We start from the raw sequence: 23,015 nt of genomic DNA on the forward strand, positions 1-23,015 counted from the left end.
CAAGAACCTCTATCAATTCCAGTTTCCTTATTGGGCCAACAGTTGGACATTACAAGTTAACACAGTGCGTCACTGTATCTACAAATCTAAGCTGAGGTTCCATGAAACGCTCAAGCCACATGTCAACAGTAACCGGTAGCACCTTTGGCCTGAAGCCATCTGAGGTGGACTGACATAAGGTGGAAATGTTTGCTGTGGTCTGACAGGCCCACATTACCAATTGATTTTGGAAGTAATGTCTGTCAAATCCTCTGATGGTATTTGGTAGAAGTAGAAGTGCTGTGCATCTGCTGCGGCTGCTAACTGCTGGAGCTGTGACGGAGCAGAGACAGACTGAACATGTATCTGGTGGAATTTAGGGGTTACAACAGCATGGCTTCACAATAGTGCAGGTACTAGACTGACTTGTTTTCTATCATAAATGGATGCAAGCGCAAACTATGACAACAGAACGCAGCACTGTTAAGTAAGAAGCACGAATGTGGAGAGAACTTTGAAAACTCCAACTATTCCTGTCTTTTAATCCCCAGACGCTCTCATGTGATGTTAGAAGAAAGACGATGCATCACGGTGGTAGACATGCTCCTTTTCAAACCTGATGGATCATGCTGCAGGCATCAAATTCAACATATGTCAGTTCAGACATTAAATATGTGGTCTATTTCTATTCATATTTTAAACAATGCTCCAACGTTTTTGGAATTGGGTTTATATATACGGCTGTTAAATCAGTTGAAGTATTGTGCAGCGAGTTGTTTGGACTCAGCTGCTCTGAATGATGAATGATACTCAGTTTTGGTTGCTTTACACAATTAAAGATGTCCTTCATTGAACGCCAGCTCAGCTATTTTAGTCTGCCAGTACTGGGACCAATATCTGTTGTGTCAAGTGGTGCCCAGGAGCTTTTTAAATCAACACAACTAGCCTGAATTCAGTTATGTAATAACAAAATAAAAGGAGTGAGGTTCAGCAGATTCAGAGCTCTGGAAACTTCAAACCTGTTTGTATGAACACGGTTCAAATAGGCTTTTAAGGAGGATTTAAGAGCTGACAGACGATAATTGTACCAAAACCCAGACAAATACTTTTTCACTTTGAAAGGTTTTCTGTCCCACACGATTTTTCTTGTTTTGTTTTTTTTTTCTTTCTTTTTGGGCACATTGTAAGATTTTATTATTTACATCTCTCAATTGTACTTTCTCTGTGAAACAGCCAAGAACATCTTTGTCCTTTTACCCCAAACTTTTTTACAAAAGCAGGATCAAGAGCTTTCAATTCCTTTTAAGTTTGTATTGACATTTTACTTTGACACGCTGACTACTCAAAGAAGGGCGAAGAAGTTGATAAAATATTATAAAAATCTGAAAAATGCTTCTCATAATGTCCCAGGGCCAAAAGTGACGTCTTTAAACTCAGTTTTCAGTTTCATAATGACAAATGAATAAATGAATGTTTGAACATTACATGTTATATTCACATCAGGTGTATTTACTATCAGGCTTCCCATCCTTGTGCACCTTTTCTTACCACACTTTTTCCTTCAGTCAACTTTACATGACTCTGCCTCTGATAACAGCCTTCACTTTCAGCAGTGACTTTCAGCGGCTTACCCTCTGTGTGGAGGGTGGAGGGTCAGCAGTCTTGTTGTGGTTGTGTGCACTAAACCAGAGTGAGAGGTTATAGGCTCAGGAAATCTTTCCAAGTTGGACTTTTCCACAATTTTCTGATATTTCCAGATCATGGATTTTGGATTTTCATGAGCTGTAAGCTGTAATCATCAAGATTAAAAGTCTTCAGATATTTCACTTTATAAAAGATTAATCTGGAATGTATTTCTCAAACTTCCAAGATGCATGGAGGATGAATAAAGCCTGGAAAGCTCCAGCTACACTTGTAGTTATAGCAACAACTATATAGACAGACTGGCCTACATCAGAGACCCGAACAATGCCCCCAGCTGACAATCTATTAAAACTGTTATCTTAATCAGGGGATCTCAACATTGGGGATGGGACCCCACTGGGGGTTGCAAAACACTGAGAGGGGGTGTCCAGATGCCTTTGAAAAACTAGAACATTTCTGAATTACACTGGTGCCATTTCACACCCATTTTGCCTAATTTTCACCCATGTTTATCACTTGTTCCCATCAATTTTGCCAATTTCAAACACATTTTTGAAACTTCAAACCCATTTTTGCCCAGTTTAAACCCTTTCCACCACTTTTTTTTCTGCCTGTTTTTGTCACTTCTAAACCAATTCTTGCAACTCTCTACCTATTGTTGGCTCTGTTGACACATTATTGCCACTATCTTAAACCACTTTTTAAGCCACATTTCACAATTTGATTGGCCAATTTTTTCTAGTTTCTGACTATTTCTGCCTCAGCTAACACTTTTTTTGCCAGTTTATATCAATTCACATCCAATTTCACCAAATTTTCACCTATTTTAACGCCATTTCAGCCACTTTTGAATCCCCTTTAAGACCTAATATGCCCCTTTTTGCCACTTTAACCCGTTTCTGCCTTTTTTGGTTATTCTTTGCCTCTTTGATCTCATTTTTGGCATTTCTAACCCATTTCTGTACTTTTAAAATCTAATTTCACCACCTTTCGCCCCATTTTTTGCCGTTATTAACCCATTCTAGCTATTTTTAATGCATTTTCACTCAGTTTTTAACAACAGCATATACATTTTAAGAGGGCTACTTATTACACAAATGAATTAAAATTTCTTTCTCTAATAAGAGTGGTTATTATTCAGGTTAAATATAAAGTATCACAGCTTAACTTTACAATGGACCATGATTTTGCTGGCCCCCAGGTTGGCTGGGCCCCAGAAGACTCTCCCATTTTTCCCCCCTAATGGGCGACCTCGTCTGCACATGACTATTCTTGAATGTGCATGGCTGTGTTCAGCCACCTTCAGGTACAGTGGGGGTCCCCGGTCACTAGCACCTTTATTTTGGGGGTCACAGGCTGAAAAGGTTGACAACCCCTGCTCTTAATGACAAGTGTTGATAAATTACCTGGTACAAATTAGTCTCATCTTTAGTCATGTAAAGCCCAACTTCTGTGCTAACACTCTGACTGGTGTCTCTTTAAAGGGACCGTTCTGACAGGTATCTCATGTGGCTTGAATTCCACAAGCAGCTCATAGAATCCCACTGAAAATAAACTACCCCTGTGAAACATCCGGGGATTCATTTTCTTTTAAAAACTGCTGACTCATCAGTCAGTTGTGGCAGCTTTGCATAGTCACATACCTTTCTGTTGAGGTGGACACAGATGTCAGCCCTCATGTCCTTGGGACAGATGGATAAGACCTGGAAACAGAGACATAAGAGATTCAAAGTGCAGTAAGGACATTTCTACATTTTGGCAACAGTATGAATAAAAGGTGAGTAACTTGATCACCTGTTTCCTTCCAGTTTAAACAGTAAACATATTCACATGTAACATTTGAGGAAGAGACTCTGGCAGAAAGATGAGCTTTAACTTTCAGTGTTGGAAAATATGGAGGTGGATTTTAGTTTTGCAATCCATCAAATGCTGAAAACTTTGACTTCTCCCTGGTTCAGTCTGGAGCTCAGGGAGGTCAGAGGTCAGCCACAGAGCAGACTTGACCCAGAACTGTCAAACTAAATGTTGTGGTCCTGTAGGGTCGTACGGATCTTTCAGTTTCTCAGACTTCCCTTGCCATGCATGAGGTTTTGTTTTCAACAATCTTTCAGAAACAATCATAATGGAAGACTTTATCCCACAGACAAGGAAGCAAAAACTCACTGGTGTAAGATCAAAAATACAGAATACAAAAAATGACAGCTTTGCTGCCACTGCTATCCAAATAATAAAGTCTCAGACAACAGGGTGAGGAAGAAATCTCCCTCTCTAACTTTAACGTGGATCTGTAATCCTGGTGGATTTAAGTTTGAGGAAATAACTTTGATACAAATGAGGAAAACCTGAACCCTCTTTGTAGTCATTTCATCTTTGTAGGTGCTCTTTTTGTACTTCAGGCTTGTTGTTTCTCCATTCATTTGGTGAAGGAGTTGTAATCATTTTTACATGGAAACACATTTTAGTTTAACACAAATCCTATAATGATGCTTTAATTGAAATAGAAGGGCAGCTGCAGTGACTAAATATATTTTTCACCCATGCATCTAGCCTTTTTGATACTTGATACCCCAGGAGTATCACAAATCTAAGCAGCATCATGCTTGTACAATGTTAAGGGCCTGTGTCCTTTGTTTTGCTCTGTAGTTGTGCTCACCTTCAGTGCTCTGTGCTCTTTCTTGTCACTGGGCTATCACCACTGTGTTACCCTGACACTTTTCCACTGGGCTGGGCATCTCTCAACCAAAAGGTTGTGGGTTTGATCCCCAGTTCTTACAGTCACATGTTGATGTGCCCTTTGGCAAGACATTGAACCCCAAATGGCTCATGCTGCTGCATCTGATTGATCTGTGTACAGATGTGTATTAGTTAATATTGATGGACACCAGTATTCATAATGGCAGCTATCTTAAATTAAGTCTTCGTTCTTAAATATGACTTTTAGTTTTAGTCGTTCTAATCCTTTAGAGCACTGATCATCAACTGGCGGCCCGGGGGCCATATCTGGCACCCCAAAGCTTCCTGTCCAGGCCCCGAAAGATCATTGACTTCAGAAAAGGAGGAAAGAAGACATTGTGTTTTAAGATTATCCTTTGGCTTCAAATGTCTGCAACTGTTAAATCAATCCCACAAACAATTAATATTGAAATAGTTTTAGAATGACTTAACATTTGATCTGTTTGACAGATCTGTTTTGTGTTGTTTCTTGTATAGCTTCAATGGGACTGGCATAATATATTTAATAAACCACGTGATGTACAAGTGAGCATTTGTGTTGTGAAAAGTGACATTGTTGATGTTTCAGCTCAAGAATGAGCCTGTGGAGATGTGACGCTGTCCATGGTGCTGAATTGACAGCTGCCACTCAGAGAGAGTGAGGAAAAAAAACACTGTAAACAAATGATTCCACGTGCTTCTCTTCAGCTGCAGTTCATGTAAAGGCATTATTTTTGCTCGAGGCAATGTACGTTTTGATGGATTTCGTGACTATTTGTCTTTCTCTGACCGTCCGAAACAAAACATTGACTATTTTCTGTGACCTCAGGTTTGAAGTATTGTTTCTTCTTACATACAGCTGCAAACTGAGGGGCAGCAAAATTGCCCCTCGCCTAAAGCAGCACATTTGCACGCACCAGGCCTGGAAATAGTGCAACATACCGTCCTGCTCTCCAGAGTGAACACACCCCCATTTGGCTGGAAACAAGCTCCCTGTCCAACTGGCAGTAGATTGCAAAGCAATTGAACACTATTGCGTTGCATTTTGAGCATCAAATAATTTGAAAGTCACATTTTTTTACAAGGTTTCTTTATCCTCTACTAATGAAGAGTGTAAAAAAAAAAAGCTCTGTGTCTTTGGGTCTTGGGTTAAACTTATCAATCTGTGGGATGGAGTTTTCCCATCATGCCCTTGGGCGGAAGGTTTTGCCAGTTGTACAGTGATCGTTGCTGGAATTTCTTTGCTCATGTTTCTGGTGGATTATTGTTGCTTTTGATGTTAAACACTTTGGCACTATGAGTGAAGTTATCCACTATGTTGGTCATTTCCTGCCTGTAGTAAGGGGTGGTCTACAAAAAAGATGGGAGTGCAGATTTTTAATTCAGGGCATATTTTAGCTCCGTATATATCTCTTTGTTCCACTGATGCTATGAGACACCTAACTTCAGCAATTGTGCAATATCAGGTGGCATTCTTTGTTATGTATGAACTGCACTGAAATTATAAACACTTTCAATCTATGTATTTGAATTTGGAAAAAGTGCTAAATTTAATACTTTGGGAGCTGAATAAACACTGATGGTTTTGCTGTGTACAGTGTTGGATAACTCAATAAGTAAATTTCTGATACTAATTCTGTGAACAGTTATGGTGGAGGAAAAAAATCACCCAATTTAGTATTTTTTGAGAGAGCATTTCCACAGCTTCATAACAGCTTTAAAATAGACCTCACAGTCACTACCAGGAAACAGAAGCTAACTTCCATCACCTACAAAGAGAAAACACCAGTGATAAATACTCTGAAGCTGAGGTTGTGGGCACTGCCAGCATAAAAAAAACACCTATAAGCCCCCAAAAAGCCCTCGGATACCAATATTGGATTTGATTTGGAGCTGTGCAAATAGGAGTAGACTCAACTTGCTCCTTTGGTCTTTAAAAAACATGAGCTATCTGGTTCCTAGTGTGTGGAACGAAAGCCATTCAGTTGGTGACACATACAGAAAAAAACAAAAAAACACCAGTCCTCTAGGAGGGAGCCACACAGGAGAAACAAATATGCTCAATCACTGATTTTGTTGTTTTTTTTTCTGCTTAATTGTACTTGCAAATCCATGCACAGCCCCCCATGAAGTCAATGAGACAACATACTTCCAACCAATGAGGTCTTATTTACAACATTCATTCTGTATTAAAGCCAAATTAAAACTGTCTCCCTCCCACATTATCACCCAGCTTAGCTGCAGGTTACTGTCTGTGTATCGCTGCAAACATTCAAAGCCTACGTTGTTGCATTCATTAACTCCCCACGGATACAAGTGTCTGCCAAAAAGCCAGAACCGTAAATTGCAGTAGCTCATGACACAAATGCTGAAACCCAGCCTAATTACATGAAACATTTGGGTAAAACATAGAAAACACAGTATTATCTCCTCCCCCATAATCCTGTGTTTGTTAAATATAGACAAAATCAGCCAAGGGGGGCAAAATAAATCATCTGAAAGAGTCTGAAGCATCAAAACATGATAAAAGTGTTTGAAAACCATCTTTGCTTCATTTAAAGTGGAGGATGTAGTAAAGAAGGGATGCTTTGGGGACCTTCAGCTCTGTTTTTGGATATATAAACACATAAAGAGATGGCTGTGCTGCATTTAATGGCTCCCAAAATAACAGAAAATATCCACTAATTGGCCCAAGCTTTAACTGCAGAGATTTAACACAGAGGATTTGTTAAGAAATACACTATTAGAGCAAAGGAGCACAGAGGAAATGGTCAAATATAGAGGACAAAGAGCATTTAAGGGGAACAAATATAGAACGTATAGAAAATCAATAAGCTCACCACTTATATGCATTTTAAGCAGCGTTTCACTGGAGCATTAAATTGACTTAAATCATCACATAACACCTCCTAACAGTCATCTAAGGTCATGATTTTCTGAGCTGCCAGATCCTATTTCCGCAAAGTAAAACTTGTCGTCTGCATTGAGAGTTTAATTGCATTGGCCATGGTCCTCTGGAAGCAACATTAAAACTGGAACTACTGCCTGGGAGTTATATGCCTCCAGGATGTATGCAATCACTGGACAGGGAAAGTTACAGTGGTTGTTCAAGAAGAAGAGCCAGAGTAGCTCTGTCTGCAAAATTAGACTAGAATAACTCAAAGTTTTCTTCAGATATCATATGCACAATCTTTAAAATCCAATCAGGCCATTTTTAGGTCAGAGTGGACATTTGTGCAATAGTAGATTTAGGGAATCCTCTGGGCGATTTGACCACTATTCAAACAGCAGACCAGCTGCCTTCCACTGTTGCTCTGTTTTCCATGCTTTAGCTTAAGTTTTAACACACTCAGCAACCTGATAGTCGAGTACAAGAGTATTCTTCCTTCCTTTGATGCAATCCAGGCAGAAGAGCTGCCGAAAGCCCAAAAGTATCTGAAGAAGGACACAAAATTGTTCTCCTGCCTCAGAAGAATGTTAAGAGCCCTATTCTCATCCTAAAGCTGAATCTTGACTCCATAAGACTTTTAACTTGCTGGAACTGTGGAAGTAGATACATGCTCTGATCTCATCATAAAGCTGAATTTTGACGCCACAAGACTTAACTTGATGGAACTGTGGAAGGAAGATTCATGCCATACTCTCATCCTAAAGCTGAATTTTGATGCCACAAGATCTTTAACTTGTTTGAACTGTAGAAGGAAGATTCATGCTCTGCTCTCATCCTAAGGGTGAATCTTGACGCCATAAGACTCTTGACTTGCTGGAACCATGGAAGGAAGATACATGCCATGTTCTCATCCTAAAGCTGAATCTTGATGCCACAAGACTTTTAACTTGCTGGAACCATGGAAAGACGATGCATGCTCTGCTCTAATCCTAAAGCTGAATCTAGACTCCACAAGACTTTGAACTTGCTGGAACCATGGAAGGAAGACCAATGGCCTCCACTGCTCTTTCTTTTTCTTCTTACCTCTGCCAGGCTTGTTCTGTACTGTTTGTTCCCTTTGAATGTCTTGATAATATTTCTCACTCCAGTTCTTGACTCTGTAGATCCTTCTACTGCTTTGTGAGCATTAACAATTCCTTTTCTAAAGTCTAAACTGATTTCTTTGGTTTTTACCATTATGCTTTCTGCAGTGACAAATCAAACCCTTACTTCGCTTTTCATATTGTGTGTAAATTGGAAGCTAACCCTTAATTTTCACTTGTTTTTATATGCTTTGAGAATTACAAAATAAAAGTGCATCATTGTGCAACAGTGGTCTGTGTTTTTACTCAACAAAAAATGTCAATTCTGAAGGGTACTAATGATTTTGACCCTGGTAGTTTTGGGTTTTTGTGAAATGATTTTGTTCCTCTGTGCAGAGTAATGACATCAACATTTGACCCTCAAAATCTTCTGTAACTTGTTCATTCTTGAGTCAGCATAAGAATTTCTGCAAAGTTTGAGGAAAAGTCCCTAAAAGTGTTCTTGAGACAGTGCGTTCACGAGAATGGCCCAGGCCGAAGGACAGATGTACAGACAGCCTGAGGACATAATGCCTCCGGCCTCAGCTATTCCTGGAGAGAGGCCCAATAAACAGAGCTGCAGGTGCAAAGTTAGATTTCCACAAGTTTTATCGGAATGGTGCATGTTTCTGCTTGGCTATGAGAGCCGAGTCGTGGTAGACTCAGTGTTTCTACACAGCCTGATGATTCATCACTGTAATCAATGTTTACCACAGTCTTTACAAATCCCATCACATCTGAAGGTAGCACCAGACCTGAATGATGAAAGCCCTGAAAGAAGCAGGGAGAGAGAGTGAAGACGCTGAAGCAAACACAGGTGTTTGTAATTACGCATAATCCAGAAGAGAGCAGAGAAAAGACGCACTTTAACATGGATTTGTCTTCATTATGTTCTTCTTTCTGCAGTCTCAGCTCTGCTCTGAACACTGCTTATGCCACTCTAAATCACTTAATATATGGCTGCAGAAGTTTGCATGTGAGGAGTTTGTGTTATACTGGGGTGCAGATAAGAGCTCAAGAAGATGTAAGAAGTAGATTCAAGGAGGATAAATCATCTGAGTGGATTAATAAATGCACCACATGGAAGAACATGCTGTAAATGTGGGTTTTTAGCGTCTTATTTCTGCAGTTTTGAGGGGTAATTTACAATTTAAATGGGGCTGTGCTGGAGGAGAGCTGACATGGCTTGTTGGTGAGGAGTTTAAAAATAAATAAGGATCTCATAAAACTTGGCAGGCGATGTACGGCTTTATCGTTCATGTATTTTGCATCGAGCCAAGCTAAAAGTTTGACATACTTCCCAGATGACAAAAAAAACTTATTTTTCTTTATTGGATTTAACTTTAATCAAACAAGATGGTTCTGTTCTTATAAAAAGTTGAGATAGAAAGGGCTTCTTTGGGAAATCTATTTTGATAAAATGAGCACACAAAGTAATTTCTAACAAACTGCAGCAGCCACACAGATGTTTTCACTACCACAGCTAAAGACAGTTTGGAATAAATCTCTTGGCCATGGCCTGGTGAAACATTCTCATTGTGCTGTTGCTCTGATTTCAGATGAGAACTGAACTCCTTTCACACTATCAAATGACAAAGTTTTGTTCATTCTCTACCGTTTAAAGGCTCATTTATACTCTACGTTTGAATATATGGATATGGACAGAGCTTTCTGTCCGTACTTTGCATTGATTTCACCCATTTTTTGTCCGTTCTCTAAGCTTATGGATACGGACAAAAATGTTGCAACACCAACGCCAATCATGGGGCAGGATTGAGCAATGCAACCAACAACAATTCAACCCAAAGTGACAAAACAAAACAAAGTAGGATCATTTGAAAAAAACAGAAACTTAATTGAGTTTTCTGAGGAAATATTGCAGAATAGTGAGTGAATTGTCAAAGAATACAAACATATCAATGGTGTTAGCCAACAGAAGCCAGGATGGTTCTGGTGGTTCTGTTGGCTTTCCCTGCTGAGGACCTACAGCAGGTGCTGGGATGGTTTGCAGCAGAGTCTGAGGCCTTGGTCCTCTTCTGGAAAATGGTGGATTGCTTCCTGTGGTTGAGGAGTCTTTGCCCCAAGTGAAGGAGTTCAAGTATCTTGTGGTCTTGTTCATGAGTGAGGGCAGACTGGATGGTGAGATTGACAGACAGATGGTAAAGAGGAAGCTGAGCTGGAAGACAAAGCTTTTGATTTACTGGTCGATCTATGTTCCAACCCTCACCTGTGGTTATGAATTCAGGGTAATGACCAAAAGAATAAGGTTGTAGGTTCCAACAGTTGAAATGAGACTCCTCAGAAGAGTGTCTGGGCTGAGCATTAGAGCATCTGATCAGGATGCCTCCTGGTCGCTTCCCTGTGGAGGTCTTCCACGTACGTCCAGGGAGGAGATCCTGGGAGAGACCCAAAACTGGCTGAAGGGATTATTTGTCCTATCTGACCTAGGAACTCCTCAGAATCCCTCAGGAGGAATTGGAAAGCATTGCTTAGGAAAGGGACGTCTGCTGCCATCATGACCTGACCAAGGATAAGCTGATGAAGATGGAAGGATGGATTCTTGAGAGTTGAAAAATCTGTGAATCATTTGCACCTCCACAGCCAATCAGCATGGAGACATATTTCACATATGTCCTTCCGAGATCCTCAAGTGAAAATTGTGGAGTCTGTCTGTGGCTACCTGGGCTACACGACACAACGTGCTTGTTCTACCGGCACAAGAATAAAAAGGAGCTTGCTTGGAGGAAAGTGAGTGGGGAGGTTGAATGACCTGGTAAATTGTGAAAACATTTGTGTGTCACTTGATTTCAACCATCTACTACTAAGTTAGCATCATGGTCATGGGCCTTCAACAGCAGATACAAAGCAGCAATCACCTTAATTTAGTCATGTTTGTGGACAACGGACTGAAATGTAGGATGTGGGAGAAGGAAGCCCCTCCTCTGTCTTGTGTCTTTTAGGCACTCTTATACATGCAATTTGATGCGTGAGAAGAGAGAGAAAACTCCCTACATTTTCATGTTCCGATGCATGCAAACAGGCATTCGTTCTTGTCTAGTGTAAACACAACATTGCAGTATAACTACAGTCTACCTATAACTAATGCAAACCCATGCCAAAGGAGGTTGGGAGAGGGGTAAAAACATCTTTTCCATCGTCAAGCATTCAGTACTGTTCTTTGCTTTTGTCCTGAAATGTGGTCCAGTTCTGGATAAACTGCCTTAACACTATTGGTGCATCCAAGCTAATGCTACTACGACAACAGCCATTGCTTTCAGCTTCCAATACAACTAATGCGCTCTTAGCTACCAACTCATTCTCCTCATATGATGCTGATTGTTCAGATCTGTTCTCAGACCTTACACAGTTGTTGCAGAGTGGAGCTCTGCAAGATGGATTTGATGAATCTTGCCAATCCATCTTTGCAACATACACTGCAATAAAATTCAGTTGAAATTTTGAATTGATATGCTCTGTTTCTTTGTTCATTTGTTTTGCCAATAGGCAGTTTGTTGGCAAAAACTGGCGATAGTCCAATTTAAGGGCTCTGTGGAAGAACCCTTTTCATGTGATATATGTATTTCTCATTTTTCTTCAAAGTAAATGTTGACCAAATTAATGTCTTTTCTTATTTTTCCACTGTCACTTTGCCTTTTCCAGAGTTCTTGTCATCACAGAGGGACAACATTACTAATTTTAAGGTCTGCATTCTTGTTGAAATGTTGCAGGGGTATGATGGGGGATTTTCTGGGGGTAGCAGACCCAAAACAAAATCAAATATGGCCCTTGTTGACAGACTGAATCTGAGCCCTGTCACTTGAAACATAGCCATCCATCAAAGTAAGACACTTTTTCTTACAACATGACATTTTCAATCCAAATTGGGCGTGCACATGACCACAATCCATGAGCGGTTTGAAGTCTGTGGGTGCAGCGGGTCGAAAGTTCAGCACTCAGCGTGTGTTTGGTTAAATGAGGTCGAAACAGTTTGTGACTGCTGACCGGCTCTGAGGCATCATGTTGATGCTGTGGTTATTTTCTGCCTTGTGTTCGTCGCAGGCTTGTTTTTGAACCACGTTTTGTTTATATTTTTCCCCTCTGTGTTGCACGCCTGTCCACTTTAGTAAGCTTACATCCTTCATGGTCATATTTATAGCATCTGAATCTAAAATTGTCACCATCTTGTTTTTGCTTCCTCAAATGTGACTGGATGTGTTTGTAATCAGAGTCTCAGTCTCACCTTCTCCGTGTCGATGCCTTTAGACATGGACCAGGTGGAGACGATGTAGTCCATGACGCGCTCGCTTAGCCCCTTAGGGACCTGGTAGAGCTTCAGGAAGTCCCTGACGTTGTTGAGCATCTCGTGGTAGCGGTTGGTGTTGGCGTACATCTGCTGGAATATGGTGGTGACGTTTCCAAAGATGGTGGCATAGAGCAGAGCTAGAGAGGAGGACAGAGGAGAGGAAGGACATGTTTACCTCTGCTGAACACCTGAACACTTACAAGAAGCATGTCTCAAATCTATGTGTCATTTTATCCCTTATTTCTTCTAAAAACATTTTCCCATCTCATTCTTTGTGATGATCTTTGAGGAGAGCTATTAGACATGGTTCATTAAAGTGTTTCATGAAAGTAATAACTCTGACTGGAAAATAAAATCCACTTATACTCTGACACTCACACAGCGCCAAAGGCACTTTATCCTGAAAAATTGGCAGTCGGCTTTATTTTAACTTTTCCTCCAAAAATCTCGTCTTTGTGGAGAGTGAATGTTTAAAAGCACTTAAAAAATACAGATCTGTCTCTATGAACCCAGAGAAGTTTGATAATGAAACCCTGAAGGCCTTTGGCTGATTGAAGGGAGAAAACAATCACAAGAAATTAATAAAAGCTGCTTTTCAAAAGAAATTTAGAACTTTTGGGGAAAGTTAAACTCCTTCAAATGGTAAACAACAGACTTGAGCAAACACGGGAAAACAGGATGAATTTATCACTCAAAAGAACAGAAAATTTACTTCTTTAGAAAAAATATCCGTCTTGTTTCTGAGTGGAAGATCTGAGCAGCCAGCCTGACTCACTTCAGCAAAGTTTATCATCTTTTGCACCCAGACCTTCATGTAATGTTACAAAGTGCTCTCCAGTGTTGTAAGAACCATGTCACTGAGGCATCCATCCACCCCTTTAACATCTATACTGCTTATCTTATTCAAGGTTGGAGCTGACATTTGGCTAGGGGGAGGGACACCCTGGACCGGTCACCATTCAGTTACAAGGCCGACATACAGTGGGTGGTAAACTGGTATCAGTGCTGGTACCAGCAGGGCTGCCCTTAAGTGGGGATAAAGAGGAGAGCTTTCTGGGGCCCAGCAAAACAGGGGGCCATGGAGGTGAGGAAAATCATGGTCTATTGTAAATTTAACAACCAAATTTCATATCTAACCTGAATAATAACCACTCTTATCGAAGCAAAAAAAAAAAAAAAAAAAAAAAAAAAAAAATTTAAAAATGGAGTTAATTCAATTATGCTGGGATAAAATGGAACCTTTTCAAAATGTAAACCTCTTTTCTTTATTCAGAACTTTTAACTTTATTGTTAATGTTTAAAATGTAGATGGGCACATTGACTATACCCTTTGAAAGTAATGTCAGACACAACAGGAAAAGAAAGAACTGAGATAACTGAGGGGCAAAGGAGAAAAGTGCACAAAGAGGCAAGGAGGGTGAAAGTGGGCAAAAACTGATAACAGTGGTTAAAAAAAATGGCAAAAAATGATGAAAAGTGGTAACAGACTGGCAAAAATATGTAAAAGCAGCAATAATGGGTTCAAAAGAGCAAAAATGTGATAAAAATGGTGATAATAGGTTAAGAAAAGCTTAAATGGTTAAAAAAGGACAGGAAAAAATGGTGAAAAGTGGATAAAAAGAGGGCAAAAGGTGGCAAAATTGGGTGAGAATTGGCAACAATGGGTTACTGAGGCAAAAAAAGGTGAAAAAGGGCAAAAACGGTCAGTTAAAGTAGTGAAAAGGCATGAATAAGACGCAAAAATAGGTGGAAAGTGGGGAAAAAGGGAGAAAAAAGGCAAAAAATGGCTGAAAGAAGTGGTTACACAGTGGCAAAAATGGGATAAAAATAATGATAATGGGTTAAGAAAGGCTAAAAGGGTCCAAGAATGGGCAGAAAAAAATGGTGAAAAGTGAGTTAAAAAGAGGACGTGGGTTAAATGTATCAAAAAATGGGCAAAAAGTGGCAAAAATGGGTAGCAAGAACGCTAGCACCAGCTCTTGGGTACAGTTAAAATTTCTGCTTTGGAATGAATTTTTGCAACACTGTCATCACTCCAGTCCAGTCATCAGCATGTTCTGCTCTAGCGTTACGGAGCTATGCAGCTGGATAACTAACCAAACGCCACCCACTAATGTTGCTGTAATTAAGCACAGGAAACAGGTGTAACGTCGGCTCTTTGCTCTTCAAGTTTGTTGTTTCTAATAACAGCAACATACAGCGAGTGTTCTCACTTTACAAAGAGTCACTGTTGACTTGTCAAGGGCTGTAATATACGCTGTGTGCTGTTTAAACAAATGTTTAAAGCTGTTCTGACTTATGAATTGCATGTTTTAAGTCAATGAGCCAAAGAAGTAGTTCTGGAGTATACAACACTAGGTATGACATCACTTCCTGTTGTTCTACAGCTGTTGTGTTGATTTGTGCCATTTATCTTGTCAACAGAGCTTGTGCTAAACTGTAAATTCAACTTCTGTCACACTACATTCATGCTGTTTGTTATAAAAGCAAATCTGTTATAAATATTGGTTTTTGGACTCACTACTACCGCCCTGAAAAACTAGCCACTAATTTGAAACATGCCAACCTCAGCAGATTAGCATTCTGCTCTTAACATGCATCAAGAAATTTGGAATAAATTTACAAAGCCAAACATTGGAAACTTTTGCACTCACTGTGTGCCATGGGAGTTAGGGTTAAGGTTCAGGATTGGAGTCTTGGGTTAAGGGTGGGAGGTTATAAGGTCATAAGTGGTTGAACATGAACATCATTACTGAAGCAATTCTGATTCCAGTTTTTGAAGAACTCAGACAAAGTAGAAAAACAACAAACAATTTTCACAGATTCATGTCTCCTGCCACACGTCAGAGCATATAGATTGTGGCTTTTAACACTAAGTGGTTGTTCCAGAGGAAAAGCAGGAGTGATTGGACCCTTCTGAACTTTAAGCGACTATGCCTCGTCACTGCTGAGGTAAACTGTCAGCCTCCGCTGTACCCTGCTGCTGTTACTCCTCTGTTTCCATAGAGACCTCACTCAAAATAGTTCTTCCTCGTTTTTACCCCTCCGCCTCCTCCTATACCAGCCAATAAAAATGACAAAAGGAGGAGAAGAAATAACAAGTTTAAAGACTTTCAGGGCTGAAATATGGGACTAGCTGGAGGGTGGAGGAATCTCATGACAAAATAAGAGTGGTGGATGTACAATAGGACTAGCTATGAGGGTGACTGTGTGTTTGAGATAAAGACCATGTATGAAAATGACAAAATGGGAGGCAGAAATGGACTGAAAACAAGAACGCCAGAGAAAGAGAACAAGGAAAACACTTAAATGAGAGGCTTTTGTGTGTCTTTTGATGCTAAAAACAATAAAGGTTATAAAGAAAGAAAAGAAAGCTTCAAACATTTAAAGAAAAACATTTCAAGTGAATAGAAACAAAAACAGCTGCAGCAACTGACTGAAAAGCGTTACATATAAGCTCTGAGATAAATAGCGTTCCAGTTTTGCCCTGCCACCCTCCAGGACCCTCCAGGACCTTTCAAGGGCCTTGTCAGCTGCATAAGAAGGACTCTGACAACTCTACAGGGCTTGAGTCGAGCTCTCACAGACACTTCTCACACACAAGACTCCTAATTGGGTGATTTGGTGGCTTGGCGGTCGGCCACTGTCACCTCAGTACAAAGAACGACCCAGGTTTGACCCCCGCCCCCCTTCATGGAAGTTTCTCTGCCGATCTGAAACGACCTCACGGTGTTTGCCAGGATTTGAAGTGGTTAATTCAAACTCTTTTGCAAATCAGCCTCTTGTTGGGTTCTATTATCCAGGAAGGAGTCTGAACTCAGCAGGCAGAAACCACAAAAAAGTACCTGTGAATGTGAGCTTCAGCCCTCTAATGAGAAAAGTTTGGAGTTCACTCAAAAGGAAAGCTTTTTCTCATGAATCCTATTGTGATTGGAACAAGGAGAGCAGTGGTAAAGAGGGATTATTAGCTAAAACACCACACCTTTATGGAGGTTCTCCTTATTTAAGTGGAAACATCAGCATTTTTATATTGAAGCTGTCAAGGCTGATACATTTCCAAAGAAAATGCCTGAAATAAGTGACCCACAGATAAAAGGGTTCTGCATATCTTAAAGGAAATTTTTTTCTTTGATTCTATAGTGGGTGCAAATTTAACCTCGCCTGATTTTGCTTGACAGGTGCACTTTTTCCTCATAATTATTGCACAAAGAGAGGAGTAAGGCTACCACCTACTGCTGACTGCAGTATGAAGTGTGCACTGCATACTGTATTCATTGTTCCAGGAAACTATATTGATGATGTATATTCAGCTATAATGCAAGTTAAGCTAACAGCGTTCTCAAACAGGCATTTCCTAAATGTTTTTGTGACACAGTTGTTAGTAGCTTGTGAGTTATCCAATGTTTTAAAATCAGGTCCGTCCACAGATTTGGCCGAGGCCCTCCCCAGCTGTGATTTATTGATACCAGTGTGTGCTGGATCAGTAGCATCAGCGTTAGCTATCCTGGCTATCAGTTACTTCATTTCAAGCTGAAATTGTGTCAAGCTATTGTTGGGTCTGATGTTGAAGATATTTACTTGTGTCACTTCTTAACCTCTTTTAACTTCTTTTTCAGGAATCTTTTGCCACTTTTATAACCCACTTCTCATCAATTTTGTTTACTTTTTACCCAGTTTGCCTCTCTTTTCACATTATTCCTACTTTTAACCCTTCTCCACTACTTTGCCTGCTGGTTTTGCCGTTTCTGACCCATTTGAACCTCTTTTAACCTATTTTTGCCACTTTTTAACCCCTTTTCATCACTCAGTCTGCCCTTTGCAAATTCAAACCAATTTTGCCCCTTTTAACCCATTTTTGCAAGTAAACCTCTTTTCCATTTTTAACCAAATTTTTACCAATTTAACCCCATTTTTGTCCTACTTTAACCATTTTGCCACATTTACACCTTTTTTCCATTCTTATGAACCCTTTGCACCAATTTCTCTGCCCATTTTGCCTCTGGTAACCAATTTTTCACCACTTCTTGTGCCAATTTTTGAGGGTATTTCACTCTTTCTTAATTTTTGCCACTTGTAACCCCTTTTTACCTTTTTGCCTGTTTTTACTATTTTTAATAAATTTATATTGCTTCTGTTATCCCATTTGTACCACTTTTAACCCATTATTATTCTGTTTTAAGGGAATGGGTTTACATTTTTGAGGAAGGCTATATAAAATGCCATGAATAAATTAATAAATCATTTGTTGCTTTTAGGATTAGGATGGCTGTTCAAAAATCAAAGATGGTTTTCCACATTAACTTTAAATTAACCATTATTTTCCATGGGACCCCGATTTTGCTGGGTCCCAGAAAGCTCTCCCCTTTATCTCCCCTTATGGGTGGCCTTGTTTGGAGTATGTGCAATTTTAGCAACCTACAGGCAGAAGGTTACACTCCTGACTCTTTTAAAGAAACTAAAGGTATGCCTCAGGACTCAATCATGGGGCCACTCTTTTTCATGTCATACTAACATTAATCAACATGTCACTCCAGCTAAATTTCAACTTTATGCTGCTTTGCTTGCACCTTTGGCTTCAATCACAGCTCTGAGTCTGTGTGGATAGGTCAATGGCTTGCACATGTGGACACTGCAATTTTCATCCATTCTTCTTTGCAAAACTGCTCAAGCTCTGTCAGGTAGGACAGGGATGGATGTGAACAGCCCTTTTCAAGCCCAGCCATAAATTCTCTATTGGAATTCTGGGCTGTGACTTGGCCACTCCACAACATTCACCTGTTTTTTTTTTTTTTTTACCATTTCTGTGTAGCTTTCGCTGTTACACTTCCATTTTCATGTGTTTTGCTGTATTCCTTTTACCCTCTACCTTTACAAGTCTTCCAGGGCCGGCTGCTGAGTAGCACGCTCACAGCATGATGCTGCGACCACTGTGCTTCACAGCAGGGATGGTGTGTTTGTGGTGATATGCAGTATTTGGTATCTGCTAAATATAGCATCTTGTCTGATGGTTAAAAAGCACCAAAGAACTTTCTTCCACTTCACCATGGAGCCTCCTACATGCCTTTTGGTGAACTCTAGTCAAGATTTAATCTGATTTTTCTTCTTTATCAGTGGCTTTCTCTTTGCCACTCTCCCATAAAATTTTGACTGGTGAAGAACCTGGCCAACAGTCGTTGTATGCAGAGTCTCCCCCATCTCAGCTGCTGAAGCTTTAACTCCTTCAGAGTAGTCAAAGGTGACTTGGTGGTCTCTCTCACTAGTCTCCTGCCTGATCTAGGCAGATTTACACATGTGCTATATTCTTTTCATTTCATGATGGTGGATTAAACTGAACTGCTGAGGATGTTCTATGCCTTGGACATTTTTTGTATCCATCCCCTGACTTAAACTTTTCATAACCTTTTCTCTGATTTGTTTCAAGTGTTCTTTTGTCGTCATGGCGTAACGGTAGCTAGGAATATGGATTAACAAGTGACTAGAAGTTCCAGACACGTTCACTGCACTCAGGTAATCCCCATTTCACTAACTGTGAGACTGCTAGTACCTATTGGCTGGACCTCTCATGAATTTTTCTATAGTTTAGATTCTAATAGTTTTAAGTTTTAGAAGCCACCCATGTAAGTATAACCATACATGCAAGTAAAATCTATTCTATGTGAAAATGGGGCACAAAAAAAAGAACCACAAAAAATATGGAAGACTCAGATTAGTTCAAATGAGGAAAACAGTAAAAAAAAGATCCACTTATGCTGCTAAATTTGAAAAAGTTTCTTCAAACACCGAAATACATCCATAGAGAGCCACTTGAGCTTGGAAAACTCACTAATGGGATACTTTATGTTGTTAACATCCTAATGATATCATTCTGCAAATGATAAACACTTCTCTAGTCCCATCGTGAACCCGATGAATTTGGACAGTTCAGTCAGAGTACCCAGGCTACAGTTTAAAGCTGTCATTTCAACACTTCATTTCAAATCTGATATGTGTCCCCAGTGGCTCATTTTATTTAGATCTGTCTCTTTTTTTCCCTCCTGGTGGCCAGAGAGAGAGAGAGAGAGAGAGACGGGCTGTTTGGGGAGTTTTGGGTGGTGGTGTACTGGGGATGGAGAGCAGATGAAGAGCTTTATTTCCACATATTTATAAACTGATGGAGCAGCAGCCCTCGGGGAGAGAAGACCAGACGCTGTCGGAGCGAGCGAGGTGAGAATCTCTGCAGGAAGTCTGACTCCGAATTGACTGTGACACTGGAAGGAAAGTATTTCAGAGCGATCATTCAGCTGCGTTTTGGCCTTATGGGGAGGCACTGATCTCATTTAAGTGACACCAGCAGGGTTTTTTTTGGCTTACAATGCAGCTAAGTGCCCATTACTGTATTGTTTCAGTGCATCTCTGTGACCACCTGGAAGTCAGACAGTGTAGGCGAGTCTATGATGACTTTCTCTTTGGTTTATAAATGGGATTCCTTTCAGTGTGTGCAGCCGCAGCAGTCTCTTTATAACTAGCCAATTTAAATTAGCTGCTGCTGCTACTGGTAAAAGCAGATCGGCCTCACTAACTGTTCACTTGGGGATATTTTCAGCTCAAAGTCTAAACCACACAGCTGAACTTCTGGGTGTTTTGTTTTGTTTTTCTCGGCTAAGCTGCATCCCATTTACCTTTAATGAAACATATTTGCAAATTCTCTGATGAGATAGACGAGATGGGGGTTTTCACAGTGTTAACTCACATCAAGCTGGATTACAGCAACAGCAACCGCTTTATGGCAGCTGCAGTAACTCTCTCTGGACTCAAAGGCAAACTAGCCCTGTTAGTAATAGTTAGCAAACATTGTTTGAGATGAGACCAGAGCACAGAAGATTAGATTGCTAATAACAAAGCTCAGGACTGGAAATATGCTCCGGATAAGTTTTCTAAAGGGATAATCCAGTGTTTTTGAAGTTGGATTGAATGAGGTACCATGCGATGGCAGCGAGATTCGCCTCCAGAGATTTCAGTGAGCATTGCCCCTTGAGGAAGCTAGGCTATTTAGCCCCACAGATGGGTACAGCTGCTCTGTGTAATTTGGTGAGAATTAGGCAAAAGTGGGTCAAAAACCAATGCTGGCTCAATTTGCGTTATATGAAACACTTTTGAAGCATTTTATTTCTCAACTACAGAGCCTCTGTGTTTGGCACTATTTTGCATTGCGAGCATCAGATATGTGCTCTTCCATCTCAGCCAGGGTTGCCAGGCCTGGGTGAAAAATCTAGCCCAATGGTCGATAAAAACTAGCCCAAAACCAAGTCCAACGCTGAAATTCAACATGAGCCAGTACAACCTCTGCCACACCACATGTTGCTTTTGTAAGTGCAGGTGTGCTGCTTCTGTGTCTGTGTGCCAGAGTAGCACAGCTAATCTTTGTTTGTGTGCAATGTTCTATGTTTTCCTGCATCTCCACTGGTTGATTTAGTTGTAGTTGAGGGTCCGGACCAAAGTCCGTGTTTTTGTTACATTGTATATATTTGGTTCAGTCTGTTTGGGTTTCATACTGTCATTATTGCAAACGGACTAACAGACTTTACATGACGTACCTACGTGATATCGTCATCAGCTACGTGGTTTGCGTGCCTCTGTAGTTTACATTGATTGGTCATTTCAACATCAACACGTTGAATAATGAGAGTCTTTAATGTTGTAAACAATGAATGAAGTCGTCATTCCTACCATCATATTATTGCTGGTTTTCTACCAAGCGAAAACTTGAAGAGCTGTACATAAGGCTGATCCGGGTTCCTCTTATGAGTTTAGTCATTAGACGACAACTTTATCGTCATCGACAGGAAAGGAGAAGAAAGTATGCAATCCTGCGAGCCATTGCAACACCGACTTGGGAGAGAAGGTATTATGAGCTGTCAATAGTGAGGTACCACTTTATCTAAAATTTTATGAAAATTTCCGTGCTTGGACAATCTCCATTCAACATAATAACAGACTCTTCTACTCCTCGTGTAACGTAAAGCAGCTACCGTTAGCCCACCCTGTCCAGGCTGCTGGTCAATTTCGGTAGCATGAGATTGTTGTGGGCTCTTCCGCGGCTTGTTTTGTTTTGGTGATGGATTTACTTTGCCGGTAGTCATGTCGTAATTTCCTGTCATTGATATGAAGGTCCGAACCGTTAAAAAATAATGCTTTCACACTGGGCATAAACTAGACCGTGGTTCTGTTTGGTCCGGACCAAGACCACCTCTTTTGGTCTCTTAAACTCTTAAGAGTGAGATTGACCTGAATGCTGTCCAGACCTACCATCCACTATGAAGCTTTAAATATGGCAAGGGGACCCCTCTACTGTTGATACCATAAGATATCAAGCACTTACAATACTCAGTATAATTAGAATGTGTTTGCAAATTCCTTTATTCCTATAGCGTCCCAACTTCTTTGGAAGTGGAGTTTGTATTCAGTGGCAATGTGCTTCTAGATGGGTCTGGGTGCTTCAGAACCTTTTCATGTTTATTTCTGGATTTGTGTTCGTCCTTTGCATGCATGTGTCCTGGCTGTCTCCCCATGTATAACAGCTGTGATGGATATTTTCTAGGTGTCAGAGCTCTGAGCACTGACATTCTGTCTCCTCCTGGATTGACAGATTTATGTTCCTCACCCTCATTTTCTCTGACAAATCATCCTAAACTCCTTTGACACATCATCCAAAACCAGGAACAAGAAAAAAAACATGTCTGTGTTGTTGGCAGCTTATAATTTGTCCTGATTTCCTACACAAAAAAATTAACATCCTTTTATTAACTTCACAGGAAATCAGTCTTAAAAACAAAGAGCTTGTCCTCTGTTTGAGCCCATCTCTAGTTTTTGACATTGCTTTGTAAATGTGTCAATTTATCCTACAAAAGAAATATTTCATCACCCAGTGTTGTTTTATTCTGACACTCCTCCTTCAGGGCAGAGAAATGCCGAAACAACCGAGAGGTGAATCAAGGTGAAACATCTTTAATGGGCATCTTTATATCACCGTATGAGGAGCCGAAGGGGATCAAAGAGAGGGGGTTTGAGCAGACGCCAGAATTTTTAATGTCTTCTATCCAAAGCAACAGTTTCCTCATCTGCTGATGTCAGAATTGTTATCAGACCTTGGAGAGATAGTAAAAGATTTAAGAGATTAGTTTCAGGCTACATTTCAATCCATTACAATATTACTCATAAAAGGATGGGAGGAACAAAACTATTAAATAATGACAGAATTCAGTAAAACATACGTTTTGACTTTATTTGGATGGAAATATTTGAAGACTGAAGATGAAATAAGATCTTAAAAAACAGCTCTTTAAATTTGATGTTACCCATCGTTGCAATATCATGAGGATGCAGCACT

General features: G+C 40.2%; 1 protein-coding gene across 3 annotated transcripts in view; it reads right to left on the minus strand.

Annotated features, from left to right (window-relative positions):
- Positions 1-23,015, minus strand: part of kcnh5b (potassium voltage-gated channel, subfamily H (eag-related), member 5b) — a 266,042-nt gene that overhangs the window by 74,871 nt on the left and 168,156 nt on the right. For all 3 annotated transcript variants that reach the window (XM_041813394.1, XM_041813393.1, XM_041813395.1), the window contains 2 exons: positions 12,587-12,786; positions 3,267-3,326 (listed from right to left, as the gene is read on the minus strand). In XM_041813394.1, the coding sequence (XP_041669328.1) occupies positions 3,267-3,326; positions 12,587-12,786 (260 nt within the window). The remainder of the gene's footprint in view (positions 1-3,266; positions 3,327-12,586; positions 12,787-23,015) is intronic.

This window comes from Cheilinus undulatus, linkage group 18 (genome assembly GCF_018320785.1).
Source record: "Cheilinus undulatus linkage group 18, ASM1832078v1, whole genome shotgun sequence".
Classification (NCBI taxonomy): Eukaryota; Metazoa; Chordata; class Actinopteri; order Labriformes; family Labridae; genus Cheilinus; species Cheilinus undulatus.